This window comes from Canis lupus, chromosome 2, assembly GCF_003254725.2.
Source record: "Canis lupus dingo isolate Sandy chromosome 2, ASM325472v2, whole genome shotgun sequence".
Taxonomy (NCBI): domain Eukaryota; kingdom Metazoa; phylum Chordata; class Mammalia; order Carnivora; family Canidae; genus Canis; species Canis lupus.
The window spans coordinates 22,377,267-22,397,292 of NC_064244.1; the positions used below are offsets into that span (position 1 = coordinate 22,377,267).

The 20,026-nt window shown below is 42.2% G+C and overlaps 1 protein-coding gene across 3 annotated transcripts in view; it reads right to left on the reverse strand.

Moving 5' to 3' along the window:
* The window catches only part of CAMK1D (calcium/calmodulin dependent protein kinase ID), a 431,996-nt gene that overhangs the window by 140,430 nt on the left and 271,540 nt on the right, over positions 1-20,026 (reverse strand). The window contains exon 1 of one of the 3 annotated variants that reach the window (XM_035713757.2): positions 14,605-14,672. The exons of the other annotated variants lie outside the window; for them this stretch is intronic. Within the exon in view, the coding sequence (XP_035569650.1) occupies positions 14,605-14,630 (26 nt within the window). The 5' untranslated portion in view covers positions 14,631-14,672. Of the gene's footprint in view, positions 1-14,604; positions 14,673-20,026 lie in introns of those variants that run through there. 3 annotated transcript variants of the gene reach the window in all.

A 20,026-nucleotide genomic window follows, 5' to 3' on the forward strand; every position in this document is an offset into this window, starting at 1 on the left:
TAGAGATTAAATGAGATAAGAGATGTTAAGTGCTCAGCACAAACCCCGGCCACAGTACACATTAGCTCGTGTCATGTGTGTTCAACTCGCACGTACTGAGTGCCTTCTTTGTAGGAGGCTCAGATGGAGCCTGTCTGCCAGTAGCTCCAGTGAGTGTCAAAACCAGATTCCTGGGACGCCTGGGGGGCTCAGGGGTTGATCTTCTGCCTTCAGCTCAGGTTGGCTCAGGGCGTGATCCTGGGGTCCTGGGATTGAGTCCCACATCAGGCTCCTCACAAGGAGCCTGCTTCTCCCTCTGCCTGTGTCTCTCATGAATGAATGAATGAATGAATGAATGAATGAATAAATAAATAAATAAATAAATAAATAAATAAATAAATAAGACATTTTCAAAAAAAGCAAAAGCAAAAACAAAATACCAGATTCCCATGCCTTATCCTGGATTTGCCTGGAATCTAAATGGAGAAAACAAGGCTTCTGTACCTTGAAGGTACGACACTAATAGAGCTCAGCTTGAACATGGGGACAATTTGATGGAAACATTGCCAACAAGCTCGTCTCCTCAATGTTGGCATCAGCTGTCCTATCGTTTCACTATGGTGCCCCAATAGCAGCGCCCCACACGGCCTTCTGCTGCGGGCCAGGGACAGCTAGCTGCCCGTGAACACTTCATGCTCCCCTTCCACAGCTCACAGCCCTGCCCCTGGGAGGTGGCTGCCCCGCCAGGGTGCACGATTCCAGCCCTCACCCTATTATACCCAAGGGGGAGGCCACACACACGAGTCTGAGCAAGGAATGTGGGGAGAAGCGATGCACACTGCTTCTAGGGCCTCATAAAAACCTCCTGCCTGGTTGTCTATTCATTTTCTTTTCCCTGCTACTGGCGGCATATCTTGTACCTGTGAGTCTCTGCCTGCCTGGGAGTATTAATGACAGCTGGAGGAGAACCCCTGGCCCCCAGCCAGGCTTCCAATTGGATATCACATGAATGAGAAATGTGCTTCTTATCATATTTAGCCCCTAAGATCTGGGATTTATCTGCTCTAGCAGGAAAGAACTCTAGATTTCCTTTCTAGGAGGAGCAAGTGAGCATGCACTGTGTGTCTGGAGAAAAAGAAAACTGCCTTTATTTAAACAAGGCTCCTACAGTAAATACGGGGGAATGACCAGAGGTTCACGGGAAGATGGACATTTAAGAAACATCTTACAGTGCAAAGCGCAGGATGGTTTATCACAGAGATGTCACTTAAGAAGCCACACTAACTTAAACAAAATTGAAGAGGCCATGTAGCCAGCGAGAAAGATCAGCAGCCTACTGTTCCTCTCCTGATCCCTGGCCCAGCTCCTACTGAAGCCTGCTAACTATGTATTTAAAAACAGAAATGAGGACAGTTAATTGCCATTCATTTATTAGTTAAAAACACTGTTTAGGCGTTTAATTTTGGTGGAGTTTTGTTTGTTTTTTGTTTTTGCAAGTCACTGTAGTTTAGAATTCTAGTGAATAAGCCATCAGAAGTGAAAATTCTATGCACACTGAAGAATCAGCTACAGCCACTACAGAGTAGAAATGTCAGCTTTTAGGGATCCCTGGGTGGCGCAGCGGTTTAGCACCTGCCTTTGACCCAGGGCGCGATCCTGGAGACCCGGGATCGAATCCCACGTCAGGCTCCCGGTGCATGGAGCCTGCTTCTCTCTCTGCCTGTGTCTCTGCCTCTCTCTCTCTCTGTGTCTATCATGAATAAATAAATAAAATCTTTAAAAAAAAAAAAAAAAAGAAATGTCAGCTTTTAAATAACAGTACATTTTCAATCATACCCAAGGGGGGGGGGGTAACAATACTGAATCCAATATAATTTCTTGTTTTTTAAAAAAAAATGGGTAATCTAGGGGCAGTGTAAGGTAAAGCCCAAAGCAGGTAACAGGAATAAAACACAGATTCACCCGGATTTTAGAAAAACAGATTGAAATCAGATTTGGGCTAAATTGTCCTAAAAACTCTCAAAATGGTTGTTACTTTCATATGTTCAAGAATCAGACCTAGAACTGGAAACAGAACTAGAATTTAGGAGTCTCTAGGCTTTTACCCACTAGCTTGCTACTCTGTTGCTAAATGGAAAGCAGGGAAGATGAAGAATATGAATCTGAGTTCAACTTCTGCAGTGTTGCCAAGATTTTGGGGAATGTCAAAGACAAGGGAAAGATCCTTGACACAGATGTACTTCCTGTGTTTCCACTGCCCTTGACCTAGTCTATGGCTCTGGTCTGGATTTTGGATGGTATCAAAAGGGGGAAATGCCTAATTTTTATGCTTTATAAATTTGTAGAGAAAGGTATGTATATAGTAAGCTAAATTAAAATACGAGTACATCCAGTCCTCATTGTTTGTGAATTGCAGGTCTGCAAATGCTCTACTTGCAAACATCTCTTTGTGACACCAAAATCAGTACTTGTGGCACTTCTGGGGTCATGCGTGGACATGAGCAGGGGGGAGAAAATGTGAACCCCAACTCACTCAGCTTGGGTCAAACGAGGCTACAGCTTTGCCTTCTTGTTTCAGCTCTCATGCTGTAAATAAGTGTCTTTTTGAAGTCTATTTAATGCACATGCTTTTTGTTGGTGATTTTGTTGTTTAAAACGGCTCCCAGTCACAGGACTGAAGTGCTGCCTGGTTTCCCCGATTGTGATTTCGAGAAGGCTGGGATGTGCCTTCCGGCAAAAGCACATGTGCTAGATAAGCTTTGTTCAGGCCCGAGCTGATGGAGGCTGTGCGTTCAATGGCAATGAATCAATAGTACGTATTAAACAGAAACGCAAATAAATGAGGTTATGTACTGATGGGCTGATGAAAAAGTTGGGACCAGAGGCTCACAGGGCCCCTCATCCTGTTTTCCCCTGGGAGCGACGGCTCAGGATTTGCTAGTTCGGTGTTTGTGGTGACTTTTTACACCTGAGAATTGCAGTAGGTGAGCTGCAGAGGCATTTCCTATGCATTACACATCGCGCTAAACATTTTCACAAACATGTTTTTGCAACTTAAGCATACTTAAAAACCCCATCGGGCCTGACAATAGAGCCATATTTACAGAGTAAATACCTTGAGAAAACACAATTTCAATAAATAGCAGTCTTTCCAAGGCCATGCAAGCTTTCCTGTCCAACAGACAACCCTTGCCAAGTAAACTGAACAGCCTTTGTGAGATTTAGTAGTTTTGGAGATGACCAGAGCCACTTCCTGAGGATTGCCTACAAAGCCCACTGACCTTTCACGCTGCATGGCTGCTAAGAGGAACACACCCCACCACCCCTATTCCAAACCCTGAGCCATGCCTGGCCCAAATCCAGACCAGAGCAGCAGGCTCGGTACCATCAGTGGAAACACAGGAAGTGCGTCCGTGTCAAGGGTCTTTCCTTTATCCTTGGATTTTTAAAACCATCATTGTACTCTCAAAAAAAAAAAAAAAAACAAAAACAAAAACAAAAAAAAAACACACACACAAAAACCTGGCAACACTGCAAAGGCCTAAGGCAGATTCTTAATTTTCCCTGCTTTACATTTAGCAATGGAGCAGCAAGCCAGGAGGTCATCACAAAGAAATCTCTTCTGGTGCCTACAAAAGCCCAAACTCTAGTTCTGGTTCTCAGACATAGGAAAGGCCAGTAGGATTTTGAGAGTTTTTAGGACAGTTTAACCCAAATCTCAATCCACCGTTTCCTCTAAATTCTGGGTGAATTCGGGGATTATTCGTACAGCCTGCCCTTGGGCTTTACTTCACACTGCCCCTAAGGTAGGCTGCTCTTTAACCATCAACTATATTGAATTCAGTATCATTTCTTTTTCTTCAGATCAGTGAAAAGTACCCACGAGTGTGACAGCAAACAAACTGCTTAGCTGGGAACTCTGATCTACTTCGAAAGGATCCAGCTAGATAAATATCCTAGAACATCAAACAAGACGGCCAAAACGGAGCCATTCTGAACCCCAAACTGGTATTTACATAAAACTAACACAGCTTCATAAACTGTTTTCTTCGAAAGATCTGTTTTCCTATGAAAGCAAGATTTTGAAATTTATTTCTAGAACCACTTGTCCTACTGAGTGGAAAATTCTTAACGTTTCTGAACATAATGAAGAAGAACATCAAGAATTATAAGTAGAATTTAGTCCGTAAATGACAGCTTTTAGAGACTGACATTTTCATCTGTTGAGACAATTACTGTTGAACATGAATATGAATGTTTAACTTAGGTAGATGGATATTTCTGCAGGCATTCAGACTCCAGGGATCATCTTAAAGCAGTAATTTTCAAGCTTTTTCACCCCAGGACAATTATTGAAAAAAAAAAAATCTGGAAAACGTTCAAGCTCCACTTGTCTCTTCTCTAAGTCAAAGGTATGGCAGGATTTCCAAAGAGATAAAATATTCCTCTGTTTTTTAGTCAACTACATTGTTACATGGATTACATCCTAAACCCCTTCAATTTTAGAGCTGGGCATGGACACAGTGCCTCCACTGTGGGGCTAATGGTCCCAATGGAAACCACGGCAGGTGCTCCATCCCAGGGCCTGGGCATTCAGGAGGGCTGCTAAGGGGCCACAGGCAGCCACTGCCTGGCCTGCTTTCTGCTGGAACTTCAAGGGACAAAAGGAGAGTTCTTTCTGCAGGGTGAAGGGGCTGTCTGCAGAAAAAAACACCTAAAAATAAAGAACCCAAGAGGATGCAGAACTAAAAGATGAAAACAGATTTGGACTGGAATCCAACTGTGTCAGAAGCAAGTTTTAGCCCCCACTGACTTTCAATTTTGCAGCAATATTTTTTTGCTCAAGCCAGGGTGAACTGGGTTGCTAATCCTGAATGAGCCCTGAATTCTATACACTCATTACAAAACCTCTCTTTCTTCTTCAAATAAAAATACTCATTCTCTACATTTTAAAGACGACAAATAAATTTGGGGGCATGGGGGGAAGAAGAGAAGAATAAAGCCCAGAACCTACTAGCCACATCTTTAGTTCAGCCAGTGCTATGCTTTAAAAACTCTCTTAAGTATTTTTTAAAAATTAAACAAATCATACATGGTAATTGTATGAAACTATATACAGAGAAGAAAATAAACCACCTATTATGCCAAGATCCTAAGACAATTTCTGTGGATGCTTTAATTTATATACTTTCAAACTTTGGGGGAGGTGTATTTTTTAAATACATTTTTATTTAAAAAATTTATTTATTTGAGAAAGTAGGGTGAGGGAGATAAGGAGAAGGAGAGAAAGAGTCTCAAGTGGACTCCCTGCTGGGCACAGAACTCAACACAGAGCTCCATCCCACGACCCTGAGATCATGGCCAGGGCCGAAATCAAGAGTTGGACGCTTAACCCAGAAAAACTGCGAAGACAGTACAGCAAACTCCCAAAAATCTCACAACCAATTTCCCCTAATATTAATATCCGCAAACAGTTCAGAGAGGTTGCTCCCATCTCCATCCCACTCCTTATCATTAGCCAAAGGCGTTCTGTGTTATGTTTTTTCTTCAAGACTTTATTTATTTGAGACAGAGAGAGAGAGAGTGAGGGGGGTGGGCATGCGGGTGGAACAGGGACAGAGGGAGAAAGAAAGAGGTGGAGAGAATCCTAAGCAGATTCTGCACAGAGCGCAATGTGGGGCCCAATCCCACAACCCTGAGATCATGAACTGAGCTGAAACCAAGAGTCAGATGCTTACCCAAACGAGCCACCCAGGCACCCCTTGTGTCTGTTTTAAAATTTACTACACATCCATCCTACACAATTGATTGTGAAATACAAAATATACATAATATGCCCTCTTTCTCCTAAAAGGGGTATATGTATGTGTCTTTGTGTAGCATATGACCAATAAATACATATTTAAACAAATATTACATATGAATAATAAAGGTAGGCAATTTTTCATATCAGCGCACATCCATCTGTGTACACTGCTTTGCTATGTTAGTGTTCCATAATTTATTTAACTAGTTTCTTATCAATAGCTTGTTTCCACTTCTGTTTGTTTTGTTTTGTGATCACAAATGAAGCAATAAATTGATTTGTTGGACAAATTTCCAGACTTGGAATTGCCGGGTTTAAGAATATGCACATTTATATATGAAGAACTGATACAACTCAACACCAAAAGCCAAACAATCCAATTTAAAAAATTGGCAGCGGTTAGGTGGGTGGGGAGTTGGGGTGACTGGGTGATGGGCACTGAGGGGGGCACTTGGCGGGATGAGCACTGGGTGTTATGCTATATGTTGGCAAATTGAACACCAATTAAAATAAATAAATAAATAAAAATAAAAATAAAAAATGGGCAGAGGACCTGAACAGATATTTCTCCAAAGAAGACACACAGATGGCCAGCAGGCACATGAAGAGATGCTCAATATCACTCATCAGAGAAATGCAAATCATAACTACCATAGGTTTCTTTTCTTTTTTTTTTTTTTTTTTTACCATAGGTTTCACCTTACACCAGTCAGAATGAGAAGTATCAAAGACAAGAATAACCAGTGTTGGTGAGGATGTGGAGAAAAAAGAACACTTGTGCACTGCTGGTGGGAATGCAACTGGTGCAGCCACTGTGGAAAACTACAAGGAGGTTCCTCAAAAAATACCATATGACCCAATAATTAACTCCCCAAAACACTAATTTGAAAAGATGTGTTTATTACAGTATTATTTACGATAACCAAGATATGGAAGTGACCTAAGTGTCCATCAATAGATGAATGGATAAAGAAGATATGACATATATATATATTTATGTATGTGTATATATATATCATATTGTCTCACAAATATATATCTATATATACTACAACTTATTTTATATATATATAAAGCTAATGTAACATTGTGTGCTGGCTATATTGTATATATATAAATATTAAATATTAAGCAGCCATAAAAAAGGATGGGATCTTGCCATTTGCAACAAGATGGGTTAACCTACAGGGTATTAAAGGTTAAGTAAAGACTGACAAAGACAAATATTATATGCTTTCACTCCTATGTGGAATCTAAAAAGCAAAACAAATGAATACACAAACAAAAAGCAGAATCGAAGACCTAAAAATACAGAGAACAAACTGATGGTTGCCAGAGGGAAGGGGCTGGGGGGATGGGCAAAACAGATGAAGGGGATTGGGAGATACAGGCTTCCAGCTATGGGATGAGTAAGTCGCCGGGATGAAGGTACAGCACAGGGAATATGGTCAATGGTGTTGTGATAGCCTTGTAAGGTGACGGATGGCAGCTACACTTGTGAGCACGGTGTAAGAGGTGGCGAATCACTATGTTGTACACCAGAAACTAATGTACCACTGTGTGCCAGCTAAACTCGAGATTTTTAAGAAGAGCATGTGCATTTAAAATCCTGAGCAAGGGCAGCCCGGGTGACTCAATGGTTTAGCACCTGCCTTCAGCCCAGGGCATGATACTGGAGACCCTGGATCGAGTCCCACATCGGGCTCCCTGCATGGAGCCTGCTTCTCCCTCTGCCTGTGTCTCTGCCTCTCTCTGTCTTTCATGAATAAATAAATAAATAAAATAAAATAAAAAATAAATAAAATCCTGAGCTATACAGCCACACTGTCCTCCATAAAGACCATACAAACGTCCCATCTCACAAACAGTGTACAGTAATGCTTATTGCCCCGCACTCTGAGCTCCATGGGTATTATCAACCTTTAACATCATTACCATGTGATCGATTTCTTTTCTTTTCTTTTTCTTTTCTTTTTTTTTTTTTAAAGCTGTTTTGTTGATTTCATCTGCAGGCCCTTGTCTGCCTTTTCCACTTCCGATCTTACATTCTCTCCAATTCTGATTCTGCTCCAGCCACTGGGCCTTTCTTCTCTTCCTCATTTGCATCAAGCACATCCCCGCACAGGACCTCTGCAGGAGTTACTTCCTCTGGCTGGAATGCTTCCCCCAGTTCTTTGCCCAGCAGCCCCCTCCTTGTCTTAAAGATTTTTACGTAAATGTCACTTCTTCTGAGAAGCCTTCTCTGATCAACAAACCTAAGGAAACGCCAAGTCACTCTTTGTTTTATTTTATTTGTTATTTTTAAAAAGATTTTATTTACTTATTTGAGAGAGAGAGAGAGAGAGGGAGAGAACGAGCAGGAAGAGGGGAGCAGAGGGAGAGGGAGAAGCAGACTCCCTGTTGAGTCTACATGGGGCTCAATCCCAGGATCCTGGGATAAGGCCCTGAGCTGAAGGCAGAGGCTTAACTGACTGAGCCACCCAGGTGCCCCCAAGCCACTCTTTGTTTTATTTTTTATTATTTTTAAAAGATTTTATTTATTTATTCATGAGAGACACAGAGAGAGAGACAGAGACACAGGCGGAGGGAGAAGCAGGCTCCATGCAGGGAGCCCAGTGTGGGACTCGATCCTGAGTCTCCAGGATCACGCCCTAGGCTCAAGGCAGTGCCAAACTGCTGAGCCACTGGGGCTGCCCAACCATTTGTTTTAAAATATACATCTTAATTTTATCCAGTAAAGTGAGACCAACAGATCGGGGGATGACTGGCACTGAAAAGACAGACAGCTACTGAGGATTTCCAAGAGAAGAAAGCACACGATGCTATGCAGGGCCGCATGAGGAAGCACCGGGCTCAGCTGGGAGGCAGAAAGAGTGGGAGAAATGGGGCAAGAGCCTTTACTGTGGTGTTCAGGAAGAAACAGGTCAGGCAGGGCAAGAGGGTGTAAGACTGACTGGTTTTAATAATTTCAGTCTGACTGATTTCTGGGGTGCAAGGGCTGTCTTCAATTGTCTGGTACGTGGCCCCAGGTGAGAAGAACAGCATTCCTGAGTGTAGGAGCCCTGCGGAGGAGGTGGTCAGGCTGTGGGCTAGAGGTTGGTTGGTGTGCATGTGTGATCACGGGTGAGGCATTTACTCTTTCTAGAAACTGGCTAACCAGGAGGGGCTGTCTCTCCAAGGCCACCAAGTCCCCAAGATGACAAACCATCAGAGACACATGGTTAATACTGTCATATTATCCCACAACACTTCCCCAATGTGCTGCTTCCTTGCTAATGTATTCATGAACTGTTTGCCATCTCTTAGCTCCACCAGGATGTAAGGGCCTTAGGGCGGGATCATTGTCAGGTTCACTGCTAATTCCCAGCCCTACTAAAACCTGCAGCAGTAGAAGACACTCCATCCATGTGTACTGAAAGAATGAATGACCCTTTCTTCTTAGAATTGCTTATGTTTGTTCTTTGCTTGCTTGCTTATTTATTTATTTATTTGTTTGTTTGTTTGTTTATTACTAAAGATAAATTTATTCTTTTACAGTTCTGTAAGTCAGAAGTGCCCATTTTTTACTTACATGGCTTGTGCCTTTCTTGTTGATTTGCATTTTGATGAACACAAAAATTAAGACATGGTCCATTACATGTTTTGCAAATATTTTTCCTGTTTCCTTTTACTTTTTAACTTGCTTCTGGCTGTAAAAGAGTAATTTTTATTTTCCTGTAGTCAAAGCATCAGTATTATCTTAGTTTTATGTCAAGCTTAGAAATTTTTCGCAGCCCAACATGATAAAAAAAAATAGGATGATATTTAGTATTTTATTATTTCCGTATTTTACAATTAGGTATTTGGTACATCTAGAGTTTATTTTGTATGAGTTAGTAAGGTAGGGAAGCCCTGGTGGCGCAGCGGTTTGGCGCTGCCTGCAGCCTGGGTTGTGATCCTGGAGACCCGGGATCGAGTCCCACATCGGGCTCCCTGCATGGAGCCTGCTTCTCCCTCTGCCTGTGTCTCTGCCTCTCTCTCTCTCTGTGTCTATGAATAAATAAATAAAATCTTTAAAAAATTATTTAAAAAATGAGTTAGTAAGGTAGAGAACTTTTTCCCTAAATTACTAGCGTGATTTATTAAACAATCTACTTTCCCACTGGTCTGAAATATTTTAACATATACCAAATTGTGTGTGTGTGTCTATTTTCTGAACTCTCTCCTCCATCCTTTTATCTGTCTTGCACCAACATCACATATTACATAAATCACTCAGTACCAACGACCTCTCCTCTATCGGTAAGAAATAGGCCACGCTCTATTATCAGATTACTGAATGGGCTAGTTTTGCTGCTAAATTGAAAAGCTGTATCAAAATACAGAAATACCTATGAAGGAGAAATAACATTCACGATGCGTGAAGCAAAACAGGTGTTAAAACAGCCCTTTGTGACAGGAGAAAATAGTTCAACCATGTGGTTTACATAACTTGGCCTTTTAAAGCAAAATGAGCAAAATAGAAATTGCCAGGTCTGTATCCTCTCTCTTTGGAATCAAAGGTGACACTACTAAACTATGCCAGTTGTAGGAGCCAAAGTGAACTGGGCAGGAAGGCCAGAGGTGGTCCCCCGGCTACAGAGAGGAGCCAGAGTCACTTTCACTTGTTGTCACTGGCAATCTCAACATCTACAGCCCCAGGATGTGAGAGTTGGTCTGGTTATGCAAGGCCTCCCTCTCCTCTTCATTTATTCACAGAATAGACACACTACATATGCTGCATATCACAGTACAGAGGAACTGGGGCCATGCCAGGTCTCCTACCTCTTTTGCCCAGAGTCCTCGAATGCCCATACTCAGTGCCAGCTCATACTGTTACTAGACCGCCTTCCTATCTGTTCAGCTGCTCTGCTTCCAACACTCTGCTAATCGTGCGTCAGTCCAACTTCTGGGAAGCCCTACCTCCCTTGGCATTTCTTCTACTTCAAGCATCACCTCAGGGATGGTCTTCAAGAATTTGGGGAAGAGGAAGAAAAAGTCTCTAGAGACTGTCTTTGTTATTTCAGGGACCAGTGGTTCAGCCATATGTGTGTGATCATCTATATTATGAAACAATGGGGTCAACCTTTTGTCAGTAGAAAATATGATTGGAGTTGACATCAGTGGGCACTGAAATATTAAGAGTCAAGGCACAAAGAGTGCATGGGCCGTGGTAGCTCTTCTGATTTTTTGCCATTCCTCCCTCTCACTCAGCAAGTCTGCAGTCACATGGCACATGTGGTCATTGCAAAGTTTGGGAGAAGCTCATGGGTCCATGTGGACATCAGAGGACCGGCCAGTCCTCAGCATACAGGACGGTGCTCTGATTAGAGGGTGGGGCTTCTGTCAAGACCAAATCACAAAACACTATAAATATTTATCACATCCACGATCTCGGCACATTGGAGACATCTCTGTATGCTGACGTCTTGCTCACTTTGTATACTTTTCAACACAATTGTGAATCAGAGTGAACTATAAAAATGAAATGACCAAATGTCAACCTTATTTTGTTTTCCACTTAATGATAAGCTGAATATAAATAGACATGGAATAGAACTTAAGTTATAAATAGTACACTCAGCTCAGTTTAAACCAATTCCTAATAGCTACACTTTTGTGAGAAAACCACTTTACCTATGTGTTTAAGTGAATTTTCTGTTCAAGTGGATTTTAAATTTTGGATGAGGGGTGAGAGACAAGCAAAGTCTCCTTATAAGGAGCACCTGGGTGGCCTAGTTGGTTAAGTATCCAACTTCCACTCAGGTCATGATCTCAGGCTCGAGCCCCACATTGGGCTCCCCACTCAGGGAGGAGTCTGCTTCTCCCTTTCCCTCTGCCTACACACCCCACCCCCCAGGTCGTGTTCTCTCTCTCTCTCTTTCTCAAGTGAATAAATAAAATCTTTAAAAAAAAAAATCTCTTTATGAAGCAGGCTATCAAACTGCCAAAATGAGAAATAGGGTACTAGAGAGTATACTTGGTCTGGTTAATGAGTATACTTAACCAGTTAATAGGATTAAGTGGTGTTTGAAAGGGGAGGAGGTGGTAGGAGGAGAGAAGCGAGTAAGTTATTCAACTAGCTGCTAGGGAAGCCTTCTAGGTGAAAAAATGCAGTCACAACCTAGCGTGGTCATAACCTCTTTTCTTGCAGCTTATTCCAAATTGTAGGAAGGAGAAGGCAAAGGAGCACATCCCTCTCTCCCTTCTGGAGCCTCTGTGGGACCACTGAGAAGGGAACTCTGAGCTCCCTTTCTCAGAAGCATGAACAGCCTTCCCAAAACCCTGAAAGAAGAGACTCATTACAGAGATACCTAAGGATAAGCTGAAGCTGTGAGCATTTTGGAAATTAAAGGAATTTTAGGCTCTTTCTTGAAGGATCTATACCACTTCACTGACCTGCGGATCTCTAGGATCCTGGTTGAGTGCTCTACCCAAACTTGGCAGGGGGAAGGTGCCAATATTATAGTAAAACTGCAATATGAAGGCACCAAGTCCTATTGAGCTGTTTGTATTTCGTTAAGTCTTTCTCTTTCTTATTCATCTTTGAGAACAGAGGTTATTTATTAGTGATTGGGTTGTACCTGTTCTTATTTCAATAAATTATTATTATTTTTTTTTAGGATGAAAGAGGCCCAGGGTTTCCTGATGCCATGACACTATGATGCAGTCATCCATGCCAGATGGAGTTTTGTCAACTGACCCACATGGCCATTGCCAAAAGCCACTTGTTCACCTGGTGGCCGGGAGAGATGTCAGACCTTGGAAGGAACCAAACAGCCCTGAAGAGCTATCGTGGCAAATGACAGGACTCAGACCACGAGGGTATTTTCTAACCTTGGAAAACAAAACGAGAATTTAGGAAGACTTTCTGAGCAGAGCCTGGATGAAAACGATTTGTCATTTTTACCTTCTTCCCCTGCTGCCTTTCATCGTGTCCATCTCTGGTGAGTGGGGATTCTTTGTTTTCAACAGATTTTTACAGTCAGAGGAAAGACCCACATGCATATAGATCATTCATCAACTGTATTTATGGTCACTCTCAAAGTCCTCGATGACAAAAACTGAAACACACTGTTCTGGAGCTTATGAGCCTTAATGTTCCTGAGAAACTGTGAGGAAAGAACATGGGATAATTGGTGGGGATGCACAACTCGTTATAGTCATAAGGCTCCTAGATGGGGCAGCCAAGCTTCCCCTGCAGCCCTTGGCAGCTGTTCACCTCAGTGCTCCCCTCTTTTTTATTCCTCTCTGGAATTAGGAGAAGTGGCCTTTATTCCAGCCAATGGCTCTCTTGCTTGCACTGCGGCAAACACTGCCTCCCGTCCCAGTCTGGTGCGTGTGCCCTTTGGTTCAGACACTCCTATGCTGGGCACACAGGGGGCCTTTGGTTTAGTTTAGTGATTCGGTCGTGAGAAAGTACAATTTTGTTAGGATTTAGCCACCGTTCAAGATCATCCATCAACCAGCTCACATCACAACAAAACGAGAAGCTCATAAACTCACAAAGATTGCACAATCCTATATTAGAGTCCTCATAAAAATGAAACAGCAACTTTAATCTATTACAAGTGTAAAACCCAGTAGGGAGAGAACAGATGTAAAGATTTCTGGCGCACAGTCGTCGGGCCACAGCACAGGAGGCATTGTGTTAAAAGGCTCTTTGTCAAAACATACTGTGAAATATTTTTTTTTTCCTGAGCACAGAATCAATAAATCAGAGAGAATGGCTGATCTTGAATCAACATGAATTGCTCAGTGAGATAATTAACGACCCAAATCATTAAGGGCTCAAGTACAAAGGCTGATATTAAAAATGAATCTGTTCTGGAAACACACCACATCAGACTTTTTCCCATTTCGAGCCTGACATTACCCATCAATCCCCCTGCGTCGCTCTCTCCATCACATCCTTACACAGGAGGACTTGGGCTCTGATTACGCCAGCAAAATGAAATTGTTTGTCATACTGAACACTGATTCTCATTGTGACAATTCTTGGTGGCAACGAAATCATTAGTATTCAAAGTTGGCAGTGAAAAGTCCAGTCTTGCTTAAGTAACCGCAGTTCTTAAAGATCCAGTAAACAGTGTTCACAATAGGGTCTTAGAGCTCTGGGAGTAAGTGCAGAAGGAGGCTCTTTAAAGGCATTTTTAAAAGATATGGCCACATAAGAAATTTTATTTGTACAAAAGGGCACAGAGTAAAAACAGTTTACTTCCCACTCCAAACACCCAATCCTTCCTCTATGAATCAACCCCTAGCAATTTCCTAAACATGCCTCTGGATACTTCCTATGCATATAAGCATCTATGTGTCTATGGAATCTTATTTTTAAAACATAAATAAGAATGCACAGCCCTCAGTGTTAGTAGAGCGGTCATGCGTGAACATATCTTCACAACCATCCCAGATCAGTATATTACGAAGTAACCCCATCCAGGATCTAATATTTCCATGGATGCATGTAGCACAATGATGGGACTTTTCTAAGAATAAATAGTGTTAACTTCCCAATAAGCTGAACTGAGAACCAAAGAATCTGAGAAACAAACCGCCCCCGTGGAGCTACTATTGCTCAAAGTCACAGTTGCCACTTGATGGGACTCGTGGCTCCCACTGTTACTGCGATCGGGGAAATAGGGTCTGTTCCCAGCTCTCTGGGCAAGGTAGAGTTAGGGGATGATAGGAGGGCCTGAGATACACCTGTCGGGCAGAAACACGCAAGGCAGAGTCCAACCAAGCCTCATCATCTCCTGCAAAACTGGAAAAGTCTAGAGTTCCCACCACTGCCCACTCACCTGTTCCCAGGTGCCAGGCTGTCCATCTCCAGGCACCCACCAGTCCTCAATCCTCCATGACTTTCCACCACTCAAAACTGCCACCCCTTCTCCCTCTCAAGCCCAGATGATTGAGAACAGGGAGAGAGTGAATCACTGCCCAGAGGGGCCTCGGGTGACTTTCCTGAATAAAAATAGGCAGAATTCAGTGACTGAAGAACTATTCCTGGAGATGATGAACAACGCAGTCCTTTCATAAGGGGACCTGGTAAAGCTGCCATCACTGCAACAAGCTGCCCTTCGAGCAAAGTGAATATTGTACCTGTGACTGGCTTCTGGTGGCTCCTCCAGGGTGGGAGGGACAGTCCCTCAGCCCTGAGTCCTTGTAAAACATGCTAAAACTCAGGCATGTCTCTTAGTTCTAACGTGTCTCTGCTCAAGGTCACAGTCCTGGTGGTGTGGAATCAAGAATGACAATTTTTAGATAACCTTTGGAAGACAAGGCTTCACCCTTTAGAAGCCCTTGGAAAACATCCCTCAGTTCCAGACCTTGCTGGGATCTCAGGGGGCAGCTACTCTTGTTCCCATTTCTATCTGGAGGATTTCCTATGAGCCACTGTTTGTTTTCTATAGTGAAAGGGAACCTGTTCCATGCTAACTCTACTCCTCAGTTTAGAGATCTCAATGCCAAAAAATAAATACCAAGCACAATGGTGGAAAGGGATTTTGCTCAACTCCCAACATCTTCCAGATGTAATCTCTTAGTTGTTTTTTTTCATTATAGGGATTATCATGGGATGTGTAATATAATTACACAAGAAGCTGACAGACCACATCATCTTTATATTTCATGGCTTCAAGAAGTTGTTTGATCTATACAGTGATGTGATTTTTTAAAATAAGCAATCATTTAAAAATGTTTTAGGGGCACTTGGGTGGCTCAGGTCCTGATCCCAGGGTTCTGGGATGGAGCCCCCTCATTGGGCTCCCTGCTCAACGGGAAGTCTGCTCCTCCCCTTCCCTCAGCTCCTCCCCCCACCCCCCTGGTGCTCTCTCTCTCTCTCTAATAAATAAATAAAATCTTAAAAAAAAAACATTTTAGAACAATCCCATTATTTGCATTTATTTAGACATGGGAATCAATAATCTTCTACTATACTTAGAGATGTCTTTAAAAAATTCAGTTACCTCCCTCTGGGATCCTTATCAAGGACTCATAACTTAAAATGTCTCGAGTCCTTTCTTCCAAAGAACTTGGCTTCAATCAGTGGGAACTACCCTGGCTGGGACTGCTTCTGAGATACTCGCTTCTCTAATGCACTGACCCCATGTCTGACCCAAGACAGTTTCTCCACTTCCCCTCATCCCATCTGACCCTCCAGAGAGGCAGTGGGAGGTCACTGATCCATCCACAGCCCTTCCTAACTCAAAGTACTACACTCTCCCAGGAGGAACAACAGCTTCTTAAAATACCAAGATGTTACAAATTTCCTGCTGGGGCTGAGTCCCCGCACAGGAGCTCTCTGACTTGCTGTAAGCCACCCCAAAGGGCCCCTGGGCTCTGTGGTGTGTGTACTAAGGGCATCTGTGCACACCACTCTCTTCACAGACAAGAAATTCCCCTTCCTTAATGTCCTGTCTTCCTTACGGCTTAATTTGCTTGCCTTAAAAAGGCATCAGATGCCACATCTGTATGCAATGCACCCTCACGCCTATGAGAGCACACTTGTACATCCATTATGAGTGAAATATCAGGTTTAGTTGCCCAGTAATATCTCTGTCTCATTTGCTTAGTCACTAGGGGTCTGAATAAATGGCTATCACAGGGGTAATGAAAAGAAAGGCGTAGTGTTGAATACAAATGTTTACCGATGGATTCATTTATTAGGGAGTTCTACTGAAAAAAAAAAAAAAGAAAAGAAAAACCCTCAATCCCTAAATTCATTTACTTAATAATCATTATGACAGACCTATTATGTTCCAGGCATTGGGCTAGACCTTAAGGGTGCAAAAATAGTAAGATGAGATCCTGTTCTCAAGGAGCTTAGTTAGATGAGACACATATGAGCAAATAAGAACAGGAAAAAAAATCATAAAATCATGTGTGAGCACAGGTGCAACAGCCATGAAGGGCAGGCTTCATTCTCAGGGAGAAGGCAGCTTAGAAAGAGCATCGCAGGGCACCTGGGTCGCTCAGTTGGTTAAGCGCCTGCCTTTGGCTCAGGTCTTGATCCCGGGGTCCAGGGATCGAGCCCCACATTGGGCTCCCTGCTCAGCGGGGAGTCTGTTTCTCCCTCTCCTGTTACCCCTGCTCATTCCCTCTCTTCTCTCTCTCTGTCAAATAAATAAAAATCTTTAAAAAAGAAAAAAAGAGCATCACAGAGAGAACTACTATATAATTTAGTATCCAATCAGTCCATTTTCAGACTAATAAAACCCTATAATGTCTGAAATTTTTACTTATGGACTGACAAACTGATTTACCACATTAGTAAGGCCCATAAAAGGAATTGTTTGACAACTATTTTTTAAAGCAAAATTATTACCAAAAAATTAAAATAACATATCCGTGTATAATTAAAAAAAAACCCTTTTAACTTCTTTCTGTTGTCTGAAAATCAGAAAATAATCTCAACATAATAATTACTCTTGGCACATATTCACATATTTTAGTCAATTTTTATCCATATCCGTATCTAAATGCATTTATCTGAAGAATTCACTTTGTTCCAAGGTGGATTTATCACTTTGAATTTTTTCATAAGATTGCTTACAACTGTCTTACAATCGCCCTCACAGTCGTATTTTATGATCACTAAGTTTGAACCTGTCAACACCTTCGGTGAATTCGTCTCTAATGACTATAATGTTTTAACTTGGAAAACACTGCAAGGGCTCTGATGTCTGCAATCCTGCTAAACGGACAGATTCTTAATCAAAATGTACAAATATTTCAGCCCCAATTTTTTTTTTTACAGGTACTGTCATTTTGCTACCCTCCTTCAACAAATCATACCTTCCTTGGATAAATATTTTTAAAAGATAAACTTCGTCAAACTGTCTCTATTAATGGTTTTTTAAGTGCTTCTCCAAATTTGGATGCTGCAAAATAATCAGCCTTCTCAATCTCATTCCATTGCAGCACAGATATAAAATTATCCAATTAAAAATAGGAGCTCCAACGAAGACACTTCCCACAGATTGAGTTATTCCAAACCACAATTCTAGAATTTCAAAACTAACTCTGATACACTATCAAGCTCTCATCACCTAATTTGTTCAGCTTCTTTCTTTCTTTCGTAGGGATGTCTTTCAAGTTTTGTTTTCAATAATTGCAATTTGCTAGAAGCTTCAAAAGTTGCTGTCTTTCACACTTCACCCATTGAACACTTTGATTAAAGATTTCCAACTGTCTTTTCACCAATGCCATCAAAATATGGGGAATTTATTTTTTTATTTTTTGGGGGGGGTAATTTATATACAGAGAAGTTTGGTACTATTTAGTATACTTAAATTGAAGTACAAAGTACCGCCCTCAAAGGCTCAGACCATTCTAATAGGCAACTGGTGGAGTAGGTAGTTTGGAAGAATAACAGAAGTCTGGAATAAATGGAATATAAGAGAATGAAGAATCTAACCAGAAGCATGTGACAGGGGAGTTGAGTGGTGCTGAGGGCTGAGAAGAAGTGGTTATCACAGAGGTGATGCTGCTTCTGAAGTGAGCATCATCTAATTTGCAGCAGTTCCAAGCCACCAGGCTGTGTGCTACCCTCCAGGAGTACCCAGCAGCCCTGTGTTGGAGCAGAGGATGCAGACAGGTGCACTGATATCCAGTTTTGCATCTGCTGGGTGGATGCAGCAGGCACACTGGCCAGGGGAATACCAGTGGCCCTCCAAGGGGTGAGGCTGGGTAGGGAAGCCCAGAGGGAGGGAGGCATTGGTTTCCAGCAATGTCAAAGAATTGGTAAGAAGGACAGCATTAGGGGTAGTTGTCAACTGGGCTGAAGGCAGACAGAGGGTGGTGGAGACTAAACTGACAGAGCCACAGCAGCTCTGGGGACCATCATTCTAGAGAGAGGCCGTGAGCAGGAGAAGAGCAAGGAAGGCTGGCCGGAATAGAGCGTGAGAGCCTAAGCTATGAAGGAAGCAAGAATTTTTTATTTCCAGATGTAAAATTAATCATCTGGATGCAGCATAGGGGGATCCAGCAGGATTCTAAATGCCTGCTTCCAAACAGGAACCAGAGACCCTCTCTATAACCCAGCCATTCCCGCGCCAGCCTCCCTCTCTCACCATGTCAAATAACAAATTGCATACATTCATCAGGCTGCCAAGCCAGCTTCAGCACTACATGCCTTATTTATAAAGCCACAGAGTCAGAGGTAAGACATGGTTTTGGAAACAACATCTTGGGAAATGGAGAGACTTAGCTAGCAAATGCTGAAAAATCCAACAGATTTCTAACATCTGTGCTTGTTCCATGGGGATTTACAATGAGAAAATGGAGAGTACCAAAAAATGACAAGACCATGGGATTTTAGACCAGAGGCCATAGGCTTGTCTTAAACAAATGAACAAACAACAAGAAGGACCCTTCACGTTACAGATAGACCCAGGGAGACCAGGCACAGTGCTATCATATAGACCAAGGGCAGAAGGGAGCCTGGAATCCACAGCTTGTGTGTCCAGTCCAGTGATCTTCCCACTGCATAGCATTTCTAAATAAATTTCTCAAATAATCCCTTTGAGATCTCCCTCCAATCTCCTTCCATATGCCTGACATCATGTCCCAAACAGGAACATGAGGGGATTTGCACCTAATAATCCCACCTTTCCGCATGAAACAATCTGAAAACCATTTGAATTTCCATGATACTAATGAAGGGGCAGTTATTTCCTCAGAAGGACCAGAAAAACAAATATTGTTAAAATGTCTATACTACCCAAAGCAATCTACACATTTAATGCCATCCCTGTCAAAATACCAACAGCATTTTTCACAGAAATGGAACAAACTCCTAAAATTCATATGGAACCAAAAAAGACCCTGAGGACAAAACAATCTTGAAAAAGAAAAGCAAAAAGCTGTAGATCTCAGAATACTGGATTTCAAGTTATGTACAAAGCAGAAGTAATCAAAACAGTATGGTACTGGCACAAAAACAGACACACAGATCAAGAGATCAGAATAGAAAACCCAGAGACGAACCCATAATTATATGGTCAATTAATCTTTGACAAAGCAGGAAAGATATCATTGGAGATGTCCAATATTCCAATATCCAATGGGAAAAAGACAAATGGTGTTTTCTTCAACAGATGGTGTTGGGAAAACTGGACAGGCACATGCAAAAGAAAATGAAACTGGACCACTTTCTGATACCATAGACAAAAATAAGTCCAGAATGGGTTAAAGACCTCAATATGAGATCTGAAATCATAA